This window comes from Nomascus leucogenys, chromosome 23 (assembly GCF_006542625.1).
Source record: "Nomascus leucogenys isolate Asia chromosome 23, Asia_NLE_v1, whole genome shotgun sequence".
Taxonomy (NCBI): domain Eukaryota; kingdom Metazoa; phylum Chordata; class Mammalia; order Primates; family Hylobatidae; genus Nomascus; species Nomascus leucogenys.
The window spans coordinates 25,909,815-25,933,974 of NC_044403.1; the positions used below are offsets into that span (position 1 = coordinate 25,909,815).

The 24,160-nt window shown below is 48.1% G+C and overlaps 1 protein-coding gene across 4 annotated transcripts; it reads right to left on the bottom strand.

The window, feature by feature from the left end:
• Positions 1–14,994: 14,994 nt before the first annotated feature.
• COPS7A (COP9 signalosome subunit 7A) lies at positions 14,995–22,921 on the bottom strand. Of its 4 annotated transcripts, none has more exons than XM_003273744.3 (8): positions 22,701–22,921; positions 22,035–22,238; positions 18,867–18,942; positions 18,557–18,645; positions 17,423–17,625; positions 16,360–16,465; positions 16,049–16,200; positions 14,995–15,866 (listed from the first exon to the last, which is right to left on the bottom strand). In XM_003273744.3, the coding sequence occupies exons 2-8, from the start codon at positions 22,194–22,196 to the stop codon at positions 15,827–15,829; spliced, it is 828 nt and encodes a 275-aa protein (XP_003273792.1). In that variant the 5' UTR covers positions 22,197–22,238; positions 22,701–22,921; the 3' UTR covers positions 14,995–15,826. The 4 variants fall into 4 exon arrangements, with proteins under 4 accessions (XP_003273792.1, XP_004092198.1, XP_003273793.1 ...); XM_004092150.3 differs by having other exon boundaries at positions 22,674–22,864; XM_003273745.4 differs by having other exon boundaries at positions 22,603–22,829.
• Between the last annotated feature and the right edge of the window lie 1,239 nt (positions 22,922–24,160).

Here is a 24,160-nt window from a genome sequence, read left to right on the forward strand (position 1 = left end):
GTGGGATTCTGGCTGTACTTTTGATCTTTTCCTGTTCAATTCAACCCTGCTGTCTCCTCTGAAGTTACCTTCTCACTTTTCCTCGTCTCCACGTGTAGTCTTCATACCTCAGAGTTCAAGCCCACATCTCCTTGGTACAGAGAGACCATCAGCACTGGCAGGTGCAGGCCATCAGCACTTGGCTGGACTAGGCTGGGGCGTAAGAACATGAGCACCTCCCTCGCTGGCTCTTCCTCACATTCTGCTGTAACTTTGCGCTTCAGAGATGTGTTGGGCATCTCTCATGGGTACCTGCAGAACTTGCTGCCCCTTGCCCCTTGGGCAGAGTTTCTTTCCTGCACTCTGGGTGGAAACACTTCGGATAACCCTACACAGGCCTTCAGAGGGGAGGAACTCTGGTCTGTAGCGTTCCATAAATCCTCCACCCACAGTAGTTAAGAACTTGAGCCCAGGGAAGGAGACTAGAGAAGAAAACTAACCTGGAACCTGAGCAGGCCTGGAAGGGCATGAGGAGCTCAAATTTCTCAAGACATTCACTCTTGCTTTGCCCAGCCAAATGGGTCACTCTGTTCCTCTTGGGAACTTAATGATGACAAATGTGTAGGAGAGTCTGATAATGGTTTCCTCTTTATAAAAGTCTTGAGTTCTTTTCAGTTGGTAAGGACACGAAGACACCTAAGGCTCTGGGTCCTCTCGGAAGGGAGGATCATCCCCTGTGTCTCATGGACGAGTAGATTCAAGAGGATGAGGAGGATTTGTCCAGTGACTCAACAAGTAGAGAGATGAAGCTGAGCTCAGCAACCAGGCTCTGGTGTCCTAGGCCAGTGCAGTTAGTAAATCTCAGTAAGTAGGCCAGGCTGGTGAAGATGCATGACCGGGTCAAGGGAACCCAGTGGTGAAAGAATCCAGGAATCCCAGAAGTCAAACAAGTGTGGATTATTCACCACCACCTGGGCTCTGAACTGTGGATGATGGAACTCAGCAGCCATGGCCCTCATCTTTTTATCTTTTTTTTTTTTTTTTTTTTTTTTTGAGATGGAGTATTGCTCTGTCACCCAAGCAGTGGCGTGATCTCAGCTCACTGCAACCTCCACCTCCCCAGTTCAAGAGATTCTCCTGCCTCAGCCTCCTGAGTAGCTGGGACTACAGGTGCACACCACCACGCCCGGCTAATTTTTGTATTTTTAATAGAGACAGGGTTTCACCATGTTGGCCAGGCTGGTCTCAAACTCCTGGACTCAAGTGATCCACCTGCCTCGGCCTCCCAAAGTGCTGGGATTACAGACGTGAGCTGCTGCGCCCGGCTTCACAGCCCTCATCTTTAAGTGTAATCTTGCCCTGTCCAGATAAGCACACGACTGTTTCCTCTGAGAAAGGAGTAGTTTTCTTCACTCTTCTGAGAAGGCAGCAAGGTAACCTGGAGTTGAAGGAGCCTCAGTCCTTAGCTCTGCCACTAACAGCCTTGCGGTCTCGGGCAGGTCACTCACCTCCCTGGACCTGAGTTATGTGGGGCCCTTCTAGCCACAAAATATCAGGCCCAGCCTCAACCCAGATTTTAGTTCCAGTGCCCACACGCGCGTGTGTAGTCTTGAGTGTGACTGCAGCAGGGTAAGGCTGCCCTGCCCTCAGTCCAGGTGAGTCAGTCCAGTGTTTCAGGGACTCCCCTGTTCAGGTCCCAGCCTTTAGACATGTGAACTGATTTGTACCCCTGCTCCCTGCTGTAGGGTTTGGACCACCCTTCAGCCCAGCACTTACTCCTGGGGCCTGTGACTAGCTCTCAGCAGGGATATGTTGTGGGAAGTGAGGTGTTAACATCGGTAGAGTGAGATGCTCAAGAACCAGCCCCCAAGCACGTCCTGACCTGTCTCACTGGGTAAGGGCCACGGGACAGGAAGAGGAAAGGAACTTTCCCGAGGAACACAGATATTCTACTTCCGGTCAGCTCTCCATCTGGGCCCAGCCTCACACAACAGCTACCCCTCAGCCACCGGCCCAGCGAATATCCAGAGGACATGGGCAAACGCCTCAGGTTATTTTCTCCACCCCAGAACATTACAGATTGGAAGAGGCTGGCACTAGGCGTGTGACTAAGCAGAATAACACAGAGGAGGGAGACAGGCTGCACACGCACAAGCAAGACCTGGCTCCACCACGCAGCCGCACTGTGAGAAAGACTTCCTCTCTCGCAACATCAGTTCCCCCTTTTGTAAAATGGACCTTTCTAGGCACTGGTGACTATAGAGTCACCTCAGAACTGAGACCTGAGTGAGTGCAGAGAGTGTTTGACACGCACGTGGGATACAAATGACCGTTCCACGCTAGTATTTCTCCCTGATCATTCTCTCCCTGCCTTGCTCCTTCAGGGTTCTCTGGTGGTCCCTCATGCCCCACTCCATCCTCAGGACCCCTAAAATACTTCAGACACAACCTGCATCTCACCCTACTGACCTTGAACAGCCCCCAGCTGCTCACCCTCCTAGCTCCTGGCTATCATCTTTCACTCTCTCCAGACCTTAGCCCCACAGATCAACAAGGAGAAACAAATGTCTGAGGCCACTCTCCCCCTGCCCTGTTTGTGGTTTGGGATTTTACCCCCTTTCTATTGTAATGGCCTCAGGCCCTAGTAATAATATCCTTTTTCCTCCACCCTCTACCCCACGTCCAAGTCATATAAACAGGTGACCCAGAGAACCAGGAGCTGGCCCACAGAACCCAGCAGTCAGGTCTTGCAGCCTGCATATTCCAAGTCCATTTAACACACATACCTTCCTGCCTTTATGTTCCCAATCCTGGGACTGTCATTCTAGGGGCAGAGGGAACAGCAGGGGTCAAAGATGCCTTCTCTGAGCCCATTCTGGTTGGGCTAGGGATAAGGAGAAAGTCTTAACCTCTCTCGCACTTAGACGTCACTGGAGTCTTCAGAGAGGAGAGGCAGGAGACGGGTGGTGCTGCACCAGGATGGGGAGATAAAGATGGGACGGTGAGGCATGGGAGGCACTGGGAGGTGGAAGAAATCACGGAGGAGCTGAGGCATGGGGAGGAGGCCTTGGTAGCTGGCTCTCGTAAGGAGCCTCTGTCCAGCCTCATCCCTCGGGAGAGCCTGTGTTGGGGGCACAGAGCTGACATAGCCTGAGGGAGAGGGGCTTAGGACGCTGAAGCCTGACAGAGCTGCTACAGAGGGGGCCCTGAAGCCCCCCAGTGTAGAGCGTGCTGATGACTCTTAGCCCTCTTAGCCTCCGTGTCTGCTTTTTTTTTTTTTTTTTAAACGGAGTCTCGCTCTATCACCCAGGCTAGAGTGCAATGACGCTCTCGGCTCACTGCAACCTCTGCCTCTCAGGTTCAAGCAATTCTCCCACCTCAGCCTCCAGGTAGGTGGGATTACAGGCACCCACCATCATGGTCGGCTAATTTTTGTATTTTTAGTAGAGACAGGGTTTCACCATGTTGGCCAGGCTGGTCTCGAACTCTTGACCTCAGATGATCCACCCACCTCAGTCTCCCAAAGTGTTGGGACTACAGGCGTGAGCCACTGCACCCGGCCAGTGTCTGCTCTTAAACGGTAGCTCTTGGACCAGGAGAAGCAGAGAGTGCTTCCCCGCCTGGGCTCAGGCCCATCTGGACTGTCCCTGAGACGAGGTGAACTGGGTTAGCATTCAGCCTTTCTCTGCCCCTTGAGATTCTCTTCTTCCTCCCTAAAGCCCGTATCTTTTGGGTGGGAATAGGGTGCTGCTCCTGGTTTCTCCTGGCATCACCTCCTCCTTTTCATCTGTCACCTGCCACCTGGAGAGCTTGCCATTTCTGGAACATCATCTTGAAGATGTCAGTGTTCTCCGGCCAGGAGGCCAACCAAGCATCTGAGGGGTCTGCGACATTTGGGCCCACGAAACTGGAGGATGGGAGAGAGGGGGGACTTGAAAGAGCTGTCCAGGTGGGACTAAGTCTCTAAAAGAGCAGAAATTCTGGCCAGGCGCGGTGGCTCACGCCTGTAATCCCAGCACTTTGGGAGGCCGAGGCGGGCGGATCACGAGGTCAGGAGATCGAGACCATCCTGGCTAACACGGTGAAACTCTGCCTCTACTAAAAATACACACACACACACAAATTAGCTGGGTGTTGTGGCGGGCGCCTGTAGTCCCAGCTACTCAGGAGACTGAGGCAAGAGAATGGCGTGAACCCGGGAGGCGGAGTTTGCAGTGAGCCGAGATTGCACCACTGCACTCCAGCCTGGGAGATAGAGTGAGACTCCGTCTCAAAAAAAAAAAAAAAAAAAAAAAAACAGAGCAGAGATACCTTGGGAAAAGCCAAGATGACACTGAGGTGGTGTATTAGTCCATTTTCACACTGTTGATAAAGACATACCCGAGACTGGGTAAATTATAAAGAAAAAGAGGTTTAATGGACTCACAGTTACGCGTGGCTGGGGAGGCCTCACAATCATGTTGGAAGGCAAAAGGCACGTCCTACATGGCAGCAGGCGAGAGAGAGAATGAAAACAAAGCAAAACGGGTTTCCCCTTAAAGAGCCATCAGATCTTGTGAGATTTATTCACTACCACGAGAATAGTATGGGAGAAACCACCCCGATAATTCAATTATCTCCCACCGGGTCCCTCCCACAATACGTGGGAATTATGGAGCTACAATTCAAGATGAGATTTGGGTGGAGACACGGCCAAACCATATCAGATGGGAAATGCTTTGGTGAAAGTAAACAAAGCTGTGTTCCTAGAACACCACTGGTGACTTCAGATTATGTATTTGAGGAGGGGGAATTCACAATTCACAAGGAATATGGCAGGGAAGGACAGAAGCCGATTCCCAATATAGATGAATCTTAATTTCAGCAAGCCAAAATATGATATAAATGACAATTTCAGACTTAAAAAGAGACCTTAGAGATCATCTGCTCTGGAAATTCCCAAATGTGGCCATAGGTCTGCTTTCAGACATACTAAAGCCGAATGTCAGGGTTGGAGATGATTTGGATGCCCCTTATCAGTCATTCCAGATATCATCAAAACCCCCCTTTCCATTTTCTTCTGAAGAAACGGAGAAGTGATTTGTTCAACATCATACAGCTATCTGATAGTAGCACAGCGAGAGCCAGGACTCAAAACCTAGATTGATAGAAATGATACTAATATGCTGTATGGAATGATTCACCATAGAAGTCCTTTAAATAGAAAATTTCCTGCAGGGCATGGCATCTCGCACCTGGAATCCTAAACACTTGGGAAGCTGAGGAGGGAGGATTGCTTGAGCCCAGGAGTTTGAGACTAGCCTGGGCAACATGGTGAAACCCCATCTCTACAAAAACAAAAACAAAGCCAGGCACGGTGGCTCACACCTGTAATCCTAGCACTTCGGGAGGCTGAGGCAGGTGGATCACTTGAGGTCAGCAGTTCAAGACCAGCCTGGCCAATATGGTGAAACCCTGTCTCTACTAAAAATACAAAACATTAGCTGGGTGTGGTGGCATGTGCCTGTAGTCCTAGCTACTCAGGAGGCTGAGGCAGAAGAATAGCTTGAACCCGGGAGGTGGAGATTGCAGTGAGCCAAGATCGTGCCACTGCACTCCAGCCTGGGCGACAGAGTGAGATTCCTTCTCAAAAACAAAAACAAAAAATTAGCTGGGCATGGTGGTGCGTGCCTGTAGCCGAACTACTTGGGAGGCTGAGGTGGGAGGATCACCTGAGCCAGGGTGGTAGACGTTGCTTCAACCCAGGCAACATAGCAAGACCTTGTCTCCAAAAAAAGAAAGTTTTTGGTGGATTGTACAAATTTTTATATAAAAAATTACCCAGCCAGGCATGGTGGCTCATGCCTGTAATCCCAGCACTTTGGGAGGCTGAGGTGGGTGGATCACGAGGTCAGGAGATCGAGACCATCCTAACCAACATAGAAAAACCCCGTCTCTACTAAAAATACAAAAATTAGCTGGGTGTGGTGGCGTGCGCCTGTAGTCCCAGCTACTCAGGAGGCTGAGGCAGGAGAATCACTTGAACCAGGGAGGCGGAGGTTGCAGTGAGCCGAGATTGCGCCACTGCACTCCAGCCTGGTGACAGAGCAAGACTCCATTTCAAAACAAAACAAAACAAAAAAACCCACTGTATGTTTTTCTAATCTTTTAAAAAAAATCTATGGCAAAATTGCTTCATGTGTGTATGTTCTGTGAGTTTTAACACATGTACAGATTTGTGTAACCACCACCACAATCAGGATTAGAACAGTTCCATCACCCCTCAAAGCCCTCCCTGCAGCTCCTATAGGCACACCCTTCCTCTACCCCTAACTCCTGGCAACTAATGATTTGTTTTCCATTGCTATAGTTTCACCTTTTCCAGAATGTCACATAATGAAATCACACAGTAAGTAACATTTTGAAGGTGCCGCCCAGGCTGAAGCTACTCGGGATGCTGAGGCGGGAGTACCCATTCTACCCATTTCCGAATGCCCTTTTTATAGTGTCATTAATCCCTTAATCCATGAAGGCTCCACCTTCATGACCTAGCGCCTCCCATTAAGCCACACCTCCCAACACTGTTTGCACTGGGGACTAAGTTCAACATGAATTTTGGAGGGGACAACAATATTCACACCATACCACAGGAATTGCTCCATTTCATCGAAGTTGTTGAATTTAGGTTTGTAAATGTGTTTATAGTATTCCCTATTAACCTTTGGGGTCTGTGGTGATATCTCCTCCTTCATTCCTAATCTTGGTTAACTTGTACTTTCTCTTTTTCCTCTCTTTCTTCTTTCTCTCTCTCTTTACTGTTAGTGTGGCTAGAAGTTTAGCAATTTTATTGATCATTTCAAAAAAATCAGCTTCTGGTTTCATGTATGGTTTTTTTTTCTTTTTTCTTTTTTTTTTTTTTTTTTTTGAGACAGAGTTTCACTTTTGTTGCCCAAGCTGGAGTGTAGTGGCATGATCTTGGCTCACTGCAACCTCCTCCTCCCAGGTCGAAGCAATTCTCCTGCCTCAACCTCCCAAGTAGCTGGGATTACAGGTGCACACCATCACGCACGACTAAATTTTTGTATTTTTAGTAGAAACGGGGTTTCAACATGTTAGCCAGGCTGGTCTTGAACTCCTGACTTCAGGTGATCCACCCACCTCGGCCTCCCAAAGTGCTGGGATTATAGGTGTGAGCCACTGCGCCTGGCTCATTTATGTTTTTATTTTTCTGTTTTCAATTTCATTAATTTCTGTTATCACTTTTTTTCCTTCTGCTTGCTTTGGGTTTAATTTTGCCCTTCTTTGTTTTCTTTCTCAATGCAAAAGTATAGATTGTTGACCTCAGACCTTTCTTCTTTGCTTTTTCTTTTTTGAGACAGGGTCTTGCTCTGTCACCTAGGCTGGAGTGCAGTGGTGCATCACAGCTCACTGCAGCCTCAACCTCCTGGGCTCAAGTGATCCTCCCACCTCAGCCACCTGAGTAGCTGGGACTACAGACATGCACCACCATGCCTGTAAATTTTTTCTAGAGACAGGGTCTTGCTAGGTTGCCGAGGCTGGTCTCAAGCTCCTGGGCTCAAGCAATCCTCCTGCCTTGGCCTCCCAACGTGTTGAGATTACAGGCATTGAGCCACCACACCTGGCCCCTTTCTTCTTTTCTGATTAAGTATTTGATGCTATGAATTTTCCTCTAAGTGCTGTTTTAGCTGCATCTCACATAGTTTGATATTTTGCATTTTCATTTTTGTTAAGTTCACAGTGTCTTCTAATTCCTCAAGACTTCCTCTTTGATCCAAGAGTTATTTGACAGTATGTTGTTTAGTTTCCAAGTATTTGGATATTTCCTTGTTATCTGTTACTGATTTCTTTTTTTTTTTTTTTTTTTTTTTTTTTTGAGACAGAGTCTCGCTCTGTCGCCCAGGCTGGAGTGCAGTGGCGCGATCTCGGCTCACTGCTAGCTCCGCCTCCTGGGTTCACGCCATTCTCCTGACTCAGCCTCTCTGAGTAGCTGGGACTACAGGCGCCCGCCACCACGCCCGGCTAATTTTTTGTATTTTTAGTAGAGACGGGGTTTCACCGTGATCTCGATCTCCTGACCTCGTGATCCGCCTGCCTCGGCCTCCCAAAGTGCTGGGATTACAAGCGTGAGCCACCGCGCCCGGCCAATCTGTTACTGATTTCTAATTGATGTTCATTATGGTCAGAAAACATACTTTATATAACTTCACTTTTTAAAATTTGTTGAAGTTGGTCTTATGACCCAGGACATAGCCTATCTTGGTAAATGTTCCACGTGCACTTGAAAAACCTGTATTCTGCTATGTTGGGGGCTGTTCTATAAGTGTCAACTATGTTGGTTGGTGGCATTGTTCAGTTCTATATACTTCTTCATACTTGCTAATTTTCTGTTGACTTGTTCTGTTGATTATTGGGAACAGAGTTTTGATGTTTTCAACTATAACTGTGGATCTGTCCATACCTCCTTTGAGATCTATCGGTTTTTGCTTCATGAATTTTTTTTTTTTGAGTCAAAGTCCTGCTCTGTCGCCCAGGCTGGAGTGCAGTGGCGCAATCTTGGCTCACTGCAACCTCCACCTCCTGGGTTCAAGTGATTCTCCCGTCTTAGCCTCCCAAGTAGCTAGGACTACAGGCATGCATCACCACGCCTGGCTAATTTTTGTATTTTTAGTAGAGATGGGGTTTCACCATATTGGTCAGGCTGGTCTTGAACTCATGACTTCGTGATCCACCCGCCTCGGCCTCCCAAAGTGCTGGGATTACAGGCCGGAGCCACCACACCCAGCCGTCATTTTTTTTCTCTTTTTTTGAGACGGAGTCTCACTCTGTTGCCCGGGCTGGAGTACAGTGGTATGATCTCGGCTCATTGCAACCTCCACCTCCCAGGTTCAAGTAATTCTCCTGTCTCAGCCTTCTGAGTAACTGGGATTACAGTCGCATGCCACCATACCTGGCTAATTTTTTATATTTTTGGTAGAGATGAGGTTTCACCATGTTAGCCAGGCTGGCCTCATACTCCTGACTTCAAGTGATCTGCCCGCCTGGGCCTCCCGAAGTGCTGGGATTACAGGCATGAGCCACAGTGGCCGGCCTGCTTTGTTTATTTTAAAGTGCTTTAGTTAAATGCATAGACATTTAGAATTATTGTATCTACTTGGAAAACCAAATATCTTATTATGTAATGTCTTTTTTTTTTTGAGATGGAGCCTTGCTCTGTCACCCAGGCTGGAGTGCAGTGGCATGATCTCGGCTCACTGCAACCTCTGCCTCCCAGGTTCAAATGATCCTCTTGCCTCAGCCTCCTAAGTAGCTGGGATTACACGCCCAGCTAATTTTTTTGTATTTTTAGTATTGATGGGGTTACACCATGTTGGCCAGGCTGGTCTCGAACTCCTGACTTCGTGATCTGCCCACCTCGGCCTCCTAAAGTGCTGGGATTACAAGCTTAAGCCACCAAGCCCAGCCAATGTCCGTTTTTATCTCTGGTAATTTTCTTTGCTCTGAAGTTTAGTTTACTGTTACTACAGCCATTTTCAACTTTCTTTTGGTTAGTGTTCATGCTATGTATTTTTCCGTCTTTTTACTTTTAACCGACCTATGTCATAATTAAAAGTATTCGTTTTCTTTTTTAAGACACTGTATTTCTGGGTCTTTTAAAAAAATTATTTTGGCCGGGCGCGGTGGTTACGCCTGTAATCCCAGCATTTTGGGAGGCCGAGGTAGGCGGATCACGAGGTCAGGAGATCGAGACCATCCGGGCTAACACAGTGAAACCCCGTCTCTACTAAAAATACAAAAAAATTAGGAAGGTGTGGTGATGGGCGCCTATACTCCCAGCTACTCGGGAGGCTGAGGCAGGAGAATGGCGTGAACCCGGGAGGCGGAGGTTGCAGTGAGCTGAGATTGTGCCACTGCACTCCAGCCTGGTAACAGAGCAAGACTCCGTCTCAAAAAAAAAAAAGTCAGTTTTTTTATTCTTTTTTTATTTTTATTTTTTGGGACAGGGTCTCACTCTGTTACCCAGGCTGGAGTGCAGTGGCACAATTACAGCTCACTGCAGCCTTAACTTCTCAGGCTCAAGCAGTCCTCCCATCTCAGCCTCCCAAGTAGCTGGAACTACAGATAATATTTTGTATTTTTTGTAGCGGCGAAGTTTCACCGTGTTGCCTAGGCTAGTCTAGAACTCCTAGGCTGAAGAGATCTGCCCATCTCAGCCTCCCAAAGTGCTGAGATTATAGGTGTGAGTCGCCACACCCAGTCTTCTAGGTGAATTTATTTATTTCTTTCTTGAGACGGAGTTTCGCTCTTCTTGCCCAGGCTGGAGTGCAATGGCGCAATCTCGGCTCACTGCAACCTCTACCTCCGAGGTTCAAGCAATTCTCCTGCCTCAGCCTCCCAAGTAGCTGGGATTACAGGCATGCACCACCATGCCCGGCTAATTTTTGTGTTTTTAGTAGAGACAGGGTTTCACCATGTTGGCCAGGCTGGTCTCCAACTCCTGACCTCAGGTGTTCCACCCGCCTTAGCCTCCCAAAGTGCTGGGATTACAGGCGTGAGCCACCGTGCATGGCTCTAGGTGAATTTATAATTGTTTTAAAATTATATTTAGATAATTCCCTCTTGAGGAGACAAACATCAAATTTATAATTTTCTTTCAGCTGTCATAAACATTTTAAAGAACTTAAGAGGAGAAAAATAATCTATTATATTTACCATTGCTGCTGCTCTTCATCCTTAATGTTCCATGTTTCCTCTGGTGTCATTTTTCTTCTGCCTGAAGAACTTTCTTTAGGATTTATTTTACAGCAGGTTTGCCGGTGACAAATTCTTATTTTCCTTCACCTGAGAATATCTTTATTTCACATTCATTCCTGAGAAATATTTTCACTGGATATAGGATTTTGAGTTAATTCCCTTCAGCCCCTTAAAAGTATCATTCTAGCTCCACCTGACTTTCATAGTTTCTGACAAGAAATGTGCAGTCATTTGAGTCATTTTTATCCTGTGTGAAAAGCACTGTTTTTCTGAATGTTTGTAGGACTTTTTTCTTTGTCTTTAACCTTCAGCAATTTTATTCTGATGTGTCCGGATATGGATTTTTTTTTTTTTTTTTGAGACAGAGTCTAGCTCTATCACTCAGGCTGGAGTGCAGTTGGCTTGATCTCGGTTCACTGCAATTCCCACCTCCCTGGTTCAAGTGATTCTCCTGCCTCAGCCTTCCAAGTAGCTTGGACTACAGGCGTATGCCACCACGCTGGCTATGGACATGGATTTGAGTATATCTCGTTTGCTATTCACCAAACTTTTTGAATCTGTGTTTGTCTTTTGCCAGGTTTGGGAAGTTTCGGGGTTTTTGTTTGTTTGTTTTTTTGAGACAGAGTCTCGCTGTTGTCACCCAGGCTGGGGGAGTGCAATGGCACAATCTCAGCTCACTGTAACCTCCACCTCCCAGGTTCAAGCAATTCTCCTGCCTCAGCCTCCCGAGTAGCTGAGATTACAGGCACCCGCCAACACGCCCGGCTAATTTTTGTATTTTTAGTAAAGGTGGGGTTTCACCATGTTGGCCAGGCTAGTCTCGAACTCCTGACCTCAGGTGATTGGTCCAGCTCGGCCTCCCAAAGTGCTGGGATTACAGGCATGAGCCACCACATCCGGCCTAGTTATTGCTATTTTCTGTTTGGTTCTTTATATCTTCCATTTCTTTGCTAAGACTTTCTTTACATTTGTTTCAAAAGCATTCTCCCTTTCTTCTTCCTGCATGGTTAGACTGCTTGCAGCATTTGCTTTAAATTCCAACACTTCTGCCTCCTTGGGGTTGGTTGTCTTTTCCCTGGAGAGTTATTTGTATGCTGAGTCACCTTAAATTATACTCTGGATATTTTGAATATTATGTTTTGAGGCTCTGGGTCTTGTTAAAATCTTAAGGAACATGTTGAACATGTTGAATGGTAATTTGTTTTAGCAGGTAATCAGGTTCAGGCAGCAAGTTTTGACCTGCCTTTTTGGCACTGTGGTTTCGATGTCAGTTTTATTTTAAAAGTGTTTGCTGTGCTATTTGGATCAGTCTGGCTCGGGTGCCACCCAGTGGCCAGTCAGACCTGGACAGTGATCCATTCTGTAACTCAGTTCACAAAGCCTTAGGTAGGCTGTTCAGGGACAGATCTATGCTTGCACAGCTCAGAGCTTAGCCCAGGAGTTCATAAACTTTTATGGAATTATTCTCTTGATTTTCCTCCCGTGTCTGACATTTTCTGGGCCCCTGGGGCTTCCCTCCCCATTCCCATATGATCGTGCCACTGTACTCCAGCCTGGGTGAAAGAGCAAGACATGGTCTCAAAAGCAAAATAAAACAAAAAAAAACAAGATATATTTGCCAATTGATTGACAAATGAACAGTAAGTATAGGATTGTCCATCTTGCCCCATTCCTCAAATTATGCATTTCCTATTGAGGGACAGGCAGTGGGTCACAGAACGAAGCCTTTCTGCCTGCAGGCCTTTATCCCACTATTCTTCCCATCCAAGATGCTCACCCTCTCTTTAATCAGGCTAATTCCTACTTGGGCTTCTAGTTTCAGTTTAAAGGTCATGTCCTTGGAGGCTTTTCTGATCCCAAGCAAGATGTAGATCCCAGTTAAATGCTTTCGTGTCACCCAATACTTCTTACTTAGCACACCTGTAATATATAACCATGTACTTAAGAACCTCAAAGGACAGGAAAGTTTCTCTTGCTCTCTTGCCCTGTACTCAAAAGTTTCACTTTTACCCTTCTCTCTCAGACAGTGACCTTGGGCCCCCTTACATGTCTTCCAAAAGGCCCTGCAGTAGCCTTTTCAGAGCCCTTGCAGAGCTGAGTCAATGAGGGTGATGAGGGCACATTTCCAGTTCACACCCTAGAGATTCTAATTCAATAGAAAAGGGTTGGAGTGGGGTCCAGGAATGCACATTTTCAGAAGCTCCCCTGATGATTTTGATGCTGGTGGCCCAGAAAAACTGCCTGTGGTAGGCAGCTTCTAACACGGTTTCCAACGATTCCTGCCTTCTGACAGTCACACCCTGTGTAATCTTCACTCCTAGAGTACAGACTGGACCTGGTAACTGGTAACAATGATGTAATGTCACTTCCATGATTAAGTAACAAAAGACTGTGACTTCATCTTGCTGGTGTTGTCCTTCTGGCTCTTGCTGTGATGGAGAAGGCTACCTGGGTGGCCTCCGGCCAACAGTCAGTCAGGAAATGAGGTCCTGGGTCCAACCATCTGTGAAGTAGTGAATCCTGCTGAGAACCACTGAGCGAGCTGGGAAGCAAATCCTCCCTATTTGAACCCTGCGAGGACTACGGCCCTAGCTAACACCTTGACTCCAGTCTTGTGAGAAACCTAAGCAGAAAAGTAAGCTCAGCCGTGCCGATTCCTTACCCATAGAAACAGATTATATTTATATGTTGTTTTAAGGCATGGTTTTAGGGTAATTTATTACATAGTAATACATAACTAACTGTTGTGACCAGCCCTAAAATCATCCAAGATTGCTATCCAGTAAGGATCAGCATGTGTGTGAGTGTGCAAGTAGATGACATGATTCTTGGTTAGGAAGGTTCTGGTGCCCTGGGCCTGGTTACACATGGAATCCCTAAATCCCGAACCAAATTTCCCGGTCAAAAACCAATCCTCACCACCTCCCAAATAATCTACTATCCTTTCCCCATGCCTTCACAGCCAAGACACTTCTTTCTGTGAATCAAAGGCAAATGGCATTTGTCTTTGTCCCATAACCTTGCGATGTGAATGGTTTCCCCTCCCTCTTTGGGTGGAGTCAGGAAGTCCCAGCGTAGCCCACACTGGACTTGAGAGCCATTCTTAAAGGCTAGAATAAGGGAGGCCTGGGAAGTTATGGCACCATTAGCCGGGACCAGCTTACAGATAAAGGTGACACTAAGTTGCAAAGGAAAATTGGAGCATGGGCAGGGGTGGCAGGACAGGCTCAAAGCACCAGGAGTTAGCAACTTTTACACACTGGAGGGTGTGGGAAGAAGGGGTTTATTTCAAAGGCAGAGACTGAGAATCAAGTCTTGCTTGTCTAGGGAAAAGCTGAGAAGCTAAGAGTTTCAACTCCTGAAATGGGGCTCCCTAGACTGGTTTCATTAAGTCACTGCCCCTCTCAAGACAACAAGCTTACCTAGCCAATTTGTAATAAAAAACCTAGGATCTGGCCGGACATGGTGGCTCATGCCTGTAATCCCAGCACTTTGGGAGGCTCAGGCAGGCGGATCACCTGAGATTGGGAGTTCGAGACCAGCCTGACCAACATGGAGAAACTCCGTCTCTACTAAAAATACAAAAATTAGCTGGGCATGGTGGCACATGCCTGTAATCCCAGCTACTCGGGAGACAGAGGCAGGAGAATCACTTGAACCCAGGAGACAGAGGTTGCAGTGAGCCGAAATTGCACCATTGCACTCCAGCCTGGGCAACAAGAGCAAAACTCCATCTCAAAAAAAAAAAAAAAAAAAAGAAACGCAGGATCCCACTCCCAATTTTTTTTTTTTTTTTTTGAGATGGAGTCTCGCTCTGTCGCCAGGCTGGAGTGCAGTGGTGCCATCTTGGCTCACTGCAACCTCTGCCTCCTGGGTTCAAGCAATTCTCCTGCCTCAGCTTCCCGAGTAGCTGGGATTACAGGCAAGCACCACCACACCCGGCTAATTTTTGTATTTTTAGTAGAGACGGGTTTCACCATGTTGGCCAGGCTGGTCTCACACTCCCGACCTCAAGTGATACGCCCGCCCTGGCCTCCCAATGTGCTGCGATTACGGTCATGAGCCACTGCGCCCAGCCATATCCATTACTTCTGAATGGATGCTGAGCAACCTGTCCAAAGCCATACAGCTTGGGATCTAGGCCTCAGCCAGGGACTCAGCAAACAGTATCTGGGTCTCTTCATTTTCCAGCACTGTGCTTGAGTGAACTGGGAATAAGTCTTCTTCCCATCCACAAATATCAAACACAGAAGACACCCGGTTCAGGGTAGTTTGTAGATAGACTTCTCATAGATTTATTTCTGTGTCATGTTATATATATATGCATATATACCTTTTTTTTTTTTAATACAATCTATATACCCTTCCCTTTCCCACCAAACTCACAAAAGGAGATTAAACCCTTCCAGGATTGCCATCAAGCTTCCCGAGATGGCCAGGGCCAAGAAAGAGCCATGTCTCCACATGTTAAGAAATGGCTGCCATTCTTAGGCTCTGGGGTTGAAGCAGCAGCATTCCCAGGACCCAAGGGCCAGAGAGAGGAAAAGAAATGACTGTAGTGTGACAGGATTCTAGGATGAACATGTCCAGTGACTCCTGGCATGGCAAACTGGCTCCCAGAATTCTCAGGGTATGAGTAAAGGTGGGGGCCCTATGGCTCTTCGGAGGCTGCTCAATAGGTCAGGGGTAGGGTATAGGAATTGGGGATCAGGCATGCAGGGATGGGGTGGTAGAAAAAACGCCTGTGGGTTATGCTCGAGACAGAGCAACCCCCATCAGGGCTACCCACCTACTCAATGACATGTAATGAACAGGGACAGATGCTGAGCTCTTAAGGAAGCGAGGGAGAGAGCATGGCAATGGGGAGCAATGGAACACATGAAGTCACAAAAAACAAAAAGTACCAACAAAAACATGACCTACATTTGCCTTCTCCCTAGAGAAGGTGTGATCTATGTTTGGGGTTAGGGGAGGTGAAGGGTTATGAACCTAGGATTATCAGCTGGCCAGGGGCACAGGAAGGCTCTCTGAGGACTCCTAAGAGGCAGGCAGGCAGCTGGGACCCCACATCCCCAGGGAGGAAACGACAGTCCTTTCAATTCGACTTGGACCAAATCTTGGCGCTCCCTCGGAGCCTGGCAAGGAGAAGAGAGAGAAAGAGAGAGAGAGAGAGAGAATGCAGGGGATCTCCTGACCCCTGGAGGCTCCCCCCACTCCCTACTCCCATGCAAATCACTGAAGGAAATGAGGACAGTGAGGTCCCTGGGGTAAAAGCAGGGCACCCTGGAAGTGAGCAGTTCCTGCTACCCTGGCTCACCCCTTGCCCTTTGAGGCTTTCTTGCTGGGCTGGCGCTGGTTGGTGCCAGGAGCTGGTTCCCTCAGCTCAGTCAGGTGTTGCTCAGGGTCCTGAGATGTGGCTGCGGCTGCTGCCGCCGTCGTAACTTTAATGGTTTTTTTAAGGTTGGCAACCTACCAGGATGAAAGTAATGGGGATAGCAAGGAAGGTTCCAGAACCTTCCAGCCCCCGCTCATCTGGTTGTCTGCTACAGCCACTGTCCAAATCCTCTCTGCAAAGGACAAGTGGCCCAGGCTGGAAGAGTTTGGGTTTGCCTGCTCCCGACTGCTCACCTCACTCTCAATCTGCTGCTTCAGGCCCAGCTGCTGCTCCTTGTGTTGGTTGGCACGGCTCACCTGCTCCTCAATGCCCGACAGCACAACCTCACAGCCCACGCACCTGCGGAAGTCAGGGGAGAGAAGTGTCAGCAGACAAGGGCTGAGATCACAGACTCACAGAAAACTGACTCAAAAAGAACCCTACAGGCAGGTCGCAGTAGCTCACCCCCGTAATCCCAGCATTTTGGGAGGCCAAGATGGGCGAATTGCTTAAGCTCAGGAGTTCAAGACCAACCTGAGCGACATGGCAAAAACCCATCTCTACAAAAAATAGAAAAATTAACTGGATGTGGTGGCACGAGCCTGTAGTCCCGTGCTACTCGAGAGACTGAGGTGGAGGGTAGCTTGAGTCCCAGAGGTTGGAGGCTGCAGTGAGTCAAGATGGTGCCACTGCACTCCAACCTGAGCAACAAGAGCCACAACACAGCTTCTGGCATTTTGAGTCTGAGTTGGGAACCCTCAACAGGGCACCTAGAAACCACCTCTGATAACACTCCTAGCAGTGGCATGGACACTCGGTGTGGTCAGAGAGGGATAAGGAAGTGCCTGGAGTGATGTGCAAGATGGGAGTAGGAACTGAAAACAAAATAGGGTAGGAGATGCTAAAGAGAAAAAGAGGTGACTTAATGAATACAGAAATCCTGAAGTTAGATGGGGACACAAAGACAATGAAAAAGAGGAAAAGGTCCATGACCTGTGGATAATGGTAGTTACAGATCAATTGACGGAGTCTAGCCTAAGACAGGCGACCAACCTTACTGGTTAGGATCCCCTCAAGTGTACAACTCCCTTTTCCTCCCCCAATTACTATAACAAGGACACTGACTTCTGCCGCCTCCCAGGGCCTCCCCCACTCCTACATTCCCCAGAAGCCTTTGGAGGGATGAACTCATTTCCCTTCATCCTCTTGGGTTCCACCTCTGCGGACCAGACCAGCTCCTGCCCTCTCTCACCCTGAAGCGCCTTTCTCTTTCTCAGGGTGAGAAGGAAGGGGACAGTGCCAGGATACGGTTCTCACCATTCCTGCAGGGTTCGGGCGATGGCACTGAGGTCCTGGCGCTGGATGTCCCGCCCGATGCTGTAGTCAACCTCGAGCCGCTGGTTGCGCTGGTCCAGGGAGCCACGAAGCACGTCAGCATACACAGCCTCAATCACAAGGTCTTCCAGCTGCCGCACATTACGCAGGGCAAGAGCCTCCAGCAGCACTGCATATGGGATACACTGGGGCCACGGAGATCAGGCCAGGATTTGTGAGAGAAGGGCTTCCAAAAATCTTCCCTCCTTTTCCCCTGCCCCAGCCCACCTGCCCTCCACTCCCATTCCTAAATCACTTCCTCTAAGAAGCTGGTTCTAAAGCAAAATAAATAAAAGTATTCCCACTTCAAAAACAGCATCATTAGAAGGACAATCTTAAATAAAATACAAAATGGTCCCCTAACACCCTCACCCCTGACACACCACAGAGGGAGAAAATTACATCTGCCTGGGTGTCACTCCTTTAGCCACAGCTCAGGGTATCACCCAGTCCTTAGTCAAGATCAGCTTGATATAGGGGAGTAAGTGGAAGTGGGAGAGGTGTGGAGTTACTGTTTACCATTTACACTCTGCCTACTTGCAACAGGCATTCCTTTGGAGGTCTCTCTCAATAGAGAGCCTGGTTTAAATTAAATCCCGAGGACAACTGAGAGTCAAGTAACTATTGTGAGGCTGCAGGCTGGGGAGGCTGGGGAGGTGGGTGTTGATATTAGATGTTAGACAAAAAACAGCCTAACAGGAATACAGAGATACTTCTGGGATATATCTTTTTTATCCTAACAAAGAGAAGCCTAGCACTTCATCAGGAGAGAGCCCGGTTTCCAGCAGTGGGGAAGAAGGTATTGTTGAACGACACCTGAACAACATCCTAGCTGCTATTTTGACCAAAAACACAAAAGATGTTTATTTAGAACTTAAGTTGATTAAAAAATAAAAACAACACAGAAAACTAAGAATACTATCAGCCTAAACAGTTGCTAATGGAGTTTATATACAGACCTTGGAGAAGGAGAGGGCAGGAAGCAGCCACGGTCTAGACAAGGGCTGTCCTAGTGTGGACTCCCAAGGACATACAAAAGGATGCTCTAGATCGTAGGACTGGGGGACCGCCACTCACCTTTACTTTAGCAGCCAGGGTGACAACTGAGAGGTGTCGAAGCTTATTCTTCTGAGCCTCTGTTAGCGGAGGAAGATTCCGGGCTTCAGCTAGGGAAAAACGACAAAGTGTAAGGAATCCTGATTTCAGTTTTCTGGGAAGCCCTAGCCTCCTTCCCTCCCCTCCCACTTTCAATGCCAATTTAGGTCTTGACCCTGACCCTATGCACCCAGGGATCTAAGTGGGATATCCCAGGAATTTCTTCTGAGTCCCTCCAGAAATTGCCCTTCTCCCATCTCCATTACTCCAAAGCTCCAACCCCTCTGGTTACCTAAGTAGTCAGCGTATGTCCCATAAGCAAACACTGTGAGCAGCCGGAAGGTGGAGGCAAAGTCACTCTCAGCCAGCTGCGAGAATGAGGAAAAAGGAGGTGACGGGAAGTCTTCCCTTTCCACCCTCCCAGCCTTACTGTTTGGAACTCCACTTTTTGGCCCCATCTTTCCCGGCCAGTGTTAACTCTCCTGGCTCACCAAAAGGAGTTCTCTGCCTCTCTGATCACTCTTCCCACAGGAAGGGCTCATTTCCACCTTCGGGCCTTTGTTTACACTATTCGCCCAAACCACAATGCCCTCTTGCTCCATACGCCATCCAATTCCTACCCTAAATTCAGAGTTGAAGCCATTCAGTTTTCAGAGTCAAACAGACACACACACCAGACACTGCAAATTGTGTTGCCTGGCCCTCAGTGTTTGATGTTTCTAAATTGGAATATGTCTAGGCAGTCTCCAGTACTCCCCAATTTACCAGACTCCTGCCTCAGCCTCACTCATCTCTGACCGCTGCACAGCCTAGAAAGACATCTAAATTTATGGTCTCTGCTTCAGACACACCTGACCAGGACACTGTCTTGCATCACCCAGCCCAGTCCACCCAGATTTCCTCTCCTCCTATCACGGATCACTCATTCTGGCACCTCTTTTTTTTTTTTTTGAGACGGAGTCTCCCTCTGTCACCCAGGCTGGAGTGCAGTGGCGCGATCTTGGCTCACTGCAACCTCCGCCTCCCAGGTTCAAGCGATTCTCCTGCCTCAGCCTCCCAAGCAGGTGGGATTACAGGCATGCGCCACCACGCCAGGCTAATTTTTGTATTTTTGGTAGAGACAGGGTTTCGCCACGTTGGCCAGGCTGGTTTCGAACTCCTGACCTCAGGTAATCCACCTGCCTTGGCCTCCCAAAGTGCTGGGATTACAGGTGTGAACCACTGTGCTCAGCTTCATTCTGGCACTTAATCAATCAATCCTTGCAGAAGGTTGCTACCCAAGAATATCTTTCAACAAGATTATAGACCCAGTCTCTGGTATCCCACAGAGCTATGCAGTAACTGCCTCGCAAGAAATACTTGCTAAATAAATAAATAATTCAGATTTATATCCATTCATCTTATCTCTTCAACTGGAATGCAAGCTTCAGAAGGGTAAGTGCCATGCCTGGTACTTTTCTTGTATTCCCAGACCATAAGCAGGGTAGTAAACAGCCACTTAATAAGTGCTTCTTTTTTTCTTTGAGACGGTGTCTCGCACTGTCACCCACGCTGGAGTGCAGTGGTGGGATCTCAGCTCACTGCAACCTCTACCTTCCTTTTTTTTTTTTTTAATTATACTTTAAGTTCTGGGATACATGAGCTTTTGTTTGTTTTATTTATTTATTTATTTATTTTGAGACAGAGTCTCACTCTGTTGCCCAGGCTGGAGTGCAGTGGTGCAATCTCGGCTCACTGCAACCTCCTGCTTCCCGGGTTCAAGCGATTCTCCTGCCTCAGCCTCCCGAGTAGCTGGGATTATAGGCACCTGCCACCGTGCCCAGCTAATTTTTGTATTTTTAGTAGAGACGGGGTTTTGCCATCTTGGCCAGGCTGGTCTTGAACTCCTGACCTCATGATCCACCCACCTCGGCCTCCCAAAGTGCTGAGAACAGGCATGAGCCACCATGCCCGGCCCTGTTTGTATTTTTTTTTTTTTTTTTTTTTTTTTGAGATGGAGTCTCACTCTGTCGCCCAGACTGGAGTGCAGTGGTGTGAACTCAACTCACTGCAACCTCAGCCTCAGCCTTCCAAGCAGCTCGGACTACAGGCGCCCGCCACCACACCCGGCTAATTTTTTGTATTTTTAGTAGAGACGGAGTTTCACCATGTTAGCCAGGATGGTCTCAATCTCCTGACCTCATGATCCGCCCGCCTCGGCCTCCCAAAGTGCTGAGATTACAGGCATGAGCCACCGCGCCCAGCCCTGTTTGTATTTTTAATAGAGACAGGATTCTGCCATATTGGTTTCACCTCCTGACCTCAGGTGATCCACCTGCCTTGGCCTTCCAAAGTGTTGGGATTACAGGCGTGAGCCACCGCACCCGGCCAAGTGCTTCCTTTTCATCACTTTGATTGATACTCTTTAGTTCCACTGCAGATGAAAGCAGGGAAAAGTCAACCAGTTTTCTGTATATCACAGAGTGATCCAAAAGGTTAAACCACAAGACCCCAAATAACTTAGCTCAGTTTACCCACATACCACTGTCAGCATGTCAGGACTCAGGTTCCCTCCTCTGATTGTAAATTAACTCTGCCACTTTTGTGTGAACGGTTCTCTCTGCTGTGTTCCTAGCAGTTTGCCATGTGTCTTTGGGAAAAAGACACATTCTCCCTTAGCTACCTTGAATAGATTAGCATATGCTGCACATAGGGAAGAATAGGGCATGCTAATTTAACATGTTCACTCTCCACTTGTACCAGACTTCACACTTTCCCATAATCTCAGTTTATTCCCACAACACAGAGGGGCAGTATTGTCTCCATTTTTAAAAGAGAAAGTTGGCCGGGCACAGTGGCTCAAGCCTGTAATCCCAGCACCTTGGGAGGCCAAGGCGGGTGGATCACGAGGTCAGGAGATCGAGATCATCCTGGCTAACACAGTGAAACCCCGTCTCTACTAAAAATACAAAAAAGTTAGCCGGGCATGGTGGCGGGCGCCTGTAGTCCCAGCTACTGAGGAGGCTGAGGCAGGAGAATGGCGTGAACCCGGGAGGCAGAGCTTGCAGTGAGCCGAGATGGTGCCACTGCACTCCAGCCTGGGTGACAGAGAAAGACTCCGTTTCAAAAAAAAAAAAAAAAAGAGAAAGCTGAAGCCCTAAAACAAAAGTGACCTGATCAAGGTGACATGAGAATTAACAGCTACTATGCTGGTGGAGACCGGCTGGAAATCAGGTTTCTTATTCTGAATAACATGCTCTTTTGCTTAAAATGAAAAATAGTGGGCTTTACAGATCCCTTATCTCCAAAGGAAAGCTGGTTTGCTTGTTTACTGGTTACTTCTGCAAGTTGGCATTTAATCATCACTGTTTTCTTGTTCAACTGAATGGTTATGGGATCACAAAATGAGCCCTGCCCACCCATTCTCAAATTCAAACCTTTGTCCACGCTTCTCTGAGGGCTATTCAAGCCAGCAACCCACCTCTCTAACATTGGGCATGTCCAGCAGTTCTCCAAACACGTAGACGCCAGGGGCCTCCAGCACCTGATGGATGAGTGTGGCCAGCGCTGCCCCCTTGGCCGACTTGGCCAGGAGCAGAAATTGCTCCTGGTTCTGCCCTGTCACCTTCACTTCCGCACTCATGACTGCACTGAGCTGGGGGACTTGGGCTCAGGATGTCCAGAGCTGCAAGGAAAGAGGATGTGAAGCTAGAGGTCCCCGATGGCTGGTCGGATGGGAAGCACAAGGCTGAGGGACTGGATTGTAAAGGCACTAAGTCGGTTCCGCGGTGAGGAATCAGACATGGAGCGGTCTAGAATTCTATCTAGGAATCCTAAAGTCAGCCACTTCACAAGGCTGCCACACCCACCCCCTCCCCTGGGCCTAACCCCAAGCCCCATCACGTGCACCCCTTGAGCCCCAAGACACAGGATGCAAAGGAAAAATGGGTGTCGCATGGTGTCCACCCTAACGACGACGCTCCTTCAGCTCTCCATTGCTGCCCCGCACGCGCCCACAACCACGTGACCTCACCCCCAATGAAGCTTACACGTGGCTCCGCCCCCTCCCTTAAAGACACCGCCCAGAGACCGTGGGCTCCCGCCGACTGCTTCGTCGTACCCTGGGTCAGGCTCTGCGGGCCGCTACCTGGAAGCTTCGACCTCCAGAGCACCGGGCGGGGCCGCCGCTCCGTCACCTCCGGCAGCTGTTCCAAGCCTTTCCTGCCACCTCCCCGAAGAGTCGCTCTGGCCACTAAACTCTATGGCGGGCTTCCGGCCGTGCTTCCGCTCTAAGGTCGCAAATTTCGGCAGGACATGCTCCGCCCCCGCGTTCCGACCGCTGAAGTTCCAGTGAGGGACGCAGGCATTGTACTCTCCGATTGGTCGCTGGCGGAAGAATGACGGGCGCCTTTTTAAATACTTTATTTCAATAAAACTTTATTAGTGGAAGAGCGCCAGCCACTAAATACAGACGTCTCTGGTGGGTCCCCGGTCTCGGCCCATTCTGTGTCTGTTCTAAGCTGCTGGAGAGCTGGAGATCAGGACTGCACTGGGTGCCTGAGGCAAGAGAAAAGCTGTAATGGAAGGAGTGAAGAAGAGGAAAAAAAAAAACGGGATGAGGGAATAAGGGGCAGAGAGGAAGCAAGCAATAATCAGTAATAGAAGTTTAGCAGCAGAGATCACCTAGGTGGTTCAACTACTCACTTTTTTGAAGAGCAGGAGAAAAGAAGTGAGAAAAATAAAAGAATAATAGCTAACATGTATTGAGTGCTTACTATTGGCCAGACATCTTTTAAAATTTTATTCCGTTGAATCCTCACAAATATTCCCAGTGCGACTTCAGGACACCCTCTACCATGATTACTACATATGTATTAATACTTGTAGAATGATGCTTTCAGTACATGGACTCTTAATTTCTTGGGGGAGGAAAAAACCCTATGTTGTTCTCATTTTACAGAAAAGGAAATTGAGGCTTATAAAAATCCAAGGATTGGCCGGGCGCGGTGGCTCACGCTTGTAATCCCAGCACTCTGGGAGGCCGAGGCGGGCGGATCACGAGGTCAGGAGATCGAGACCACGGTGAAACCCCGTCTCTACTAAAAATACAAAAAATTAGCCGGGCGTGGTGGCGGGCGCCTGTAGTCCCAGCTACTCGGAGAGGCTGAGGCAGGAGAATGGCGTGAACCCGGGAGGCGGAGCTAGCAGTGAGCCGAGATCGCGCCACTGCACTCCAGGGCGACAGAGCGAGACTCCGTCTCGAAAAAATAAATAAATAAATAAAATAAATAAAAATCCAAGGATTTATCTGGAGCTTTTCAAACTCAAAACCATCTTTCTACTTCAACATGATACTTTAACAAAAACAAAAACAACTAACATTTCTATAGTGTTTTATATTTCACAGCAGGCTTGCAGAAGGTCAAGTGAGGGTAAAGTTAATGACATCCTGGCCTTTGTGTTAAGCCATGAGCATTACTTAATTCATCTGATACAACGATCTAGTAATTGTTATCTCCACTTTCCAGATGGAAAAACTGAACTCAGGAAAATTAAGAAACTTATAAGTAATGGAAAGACAAGAAAGTGAAAAAGAGAAAGATAAAG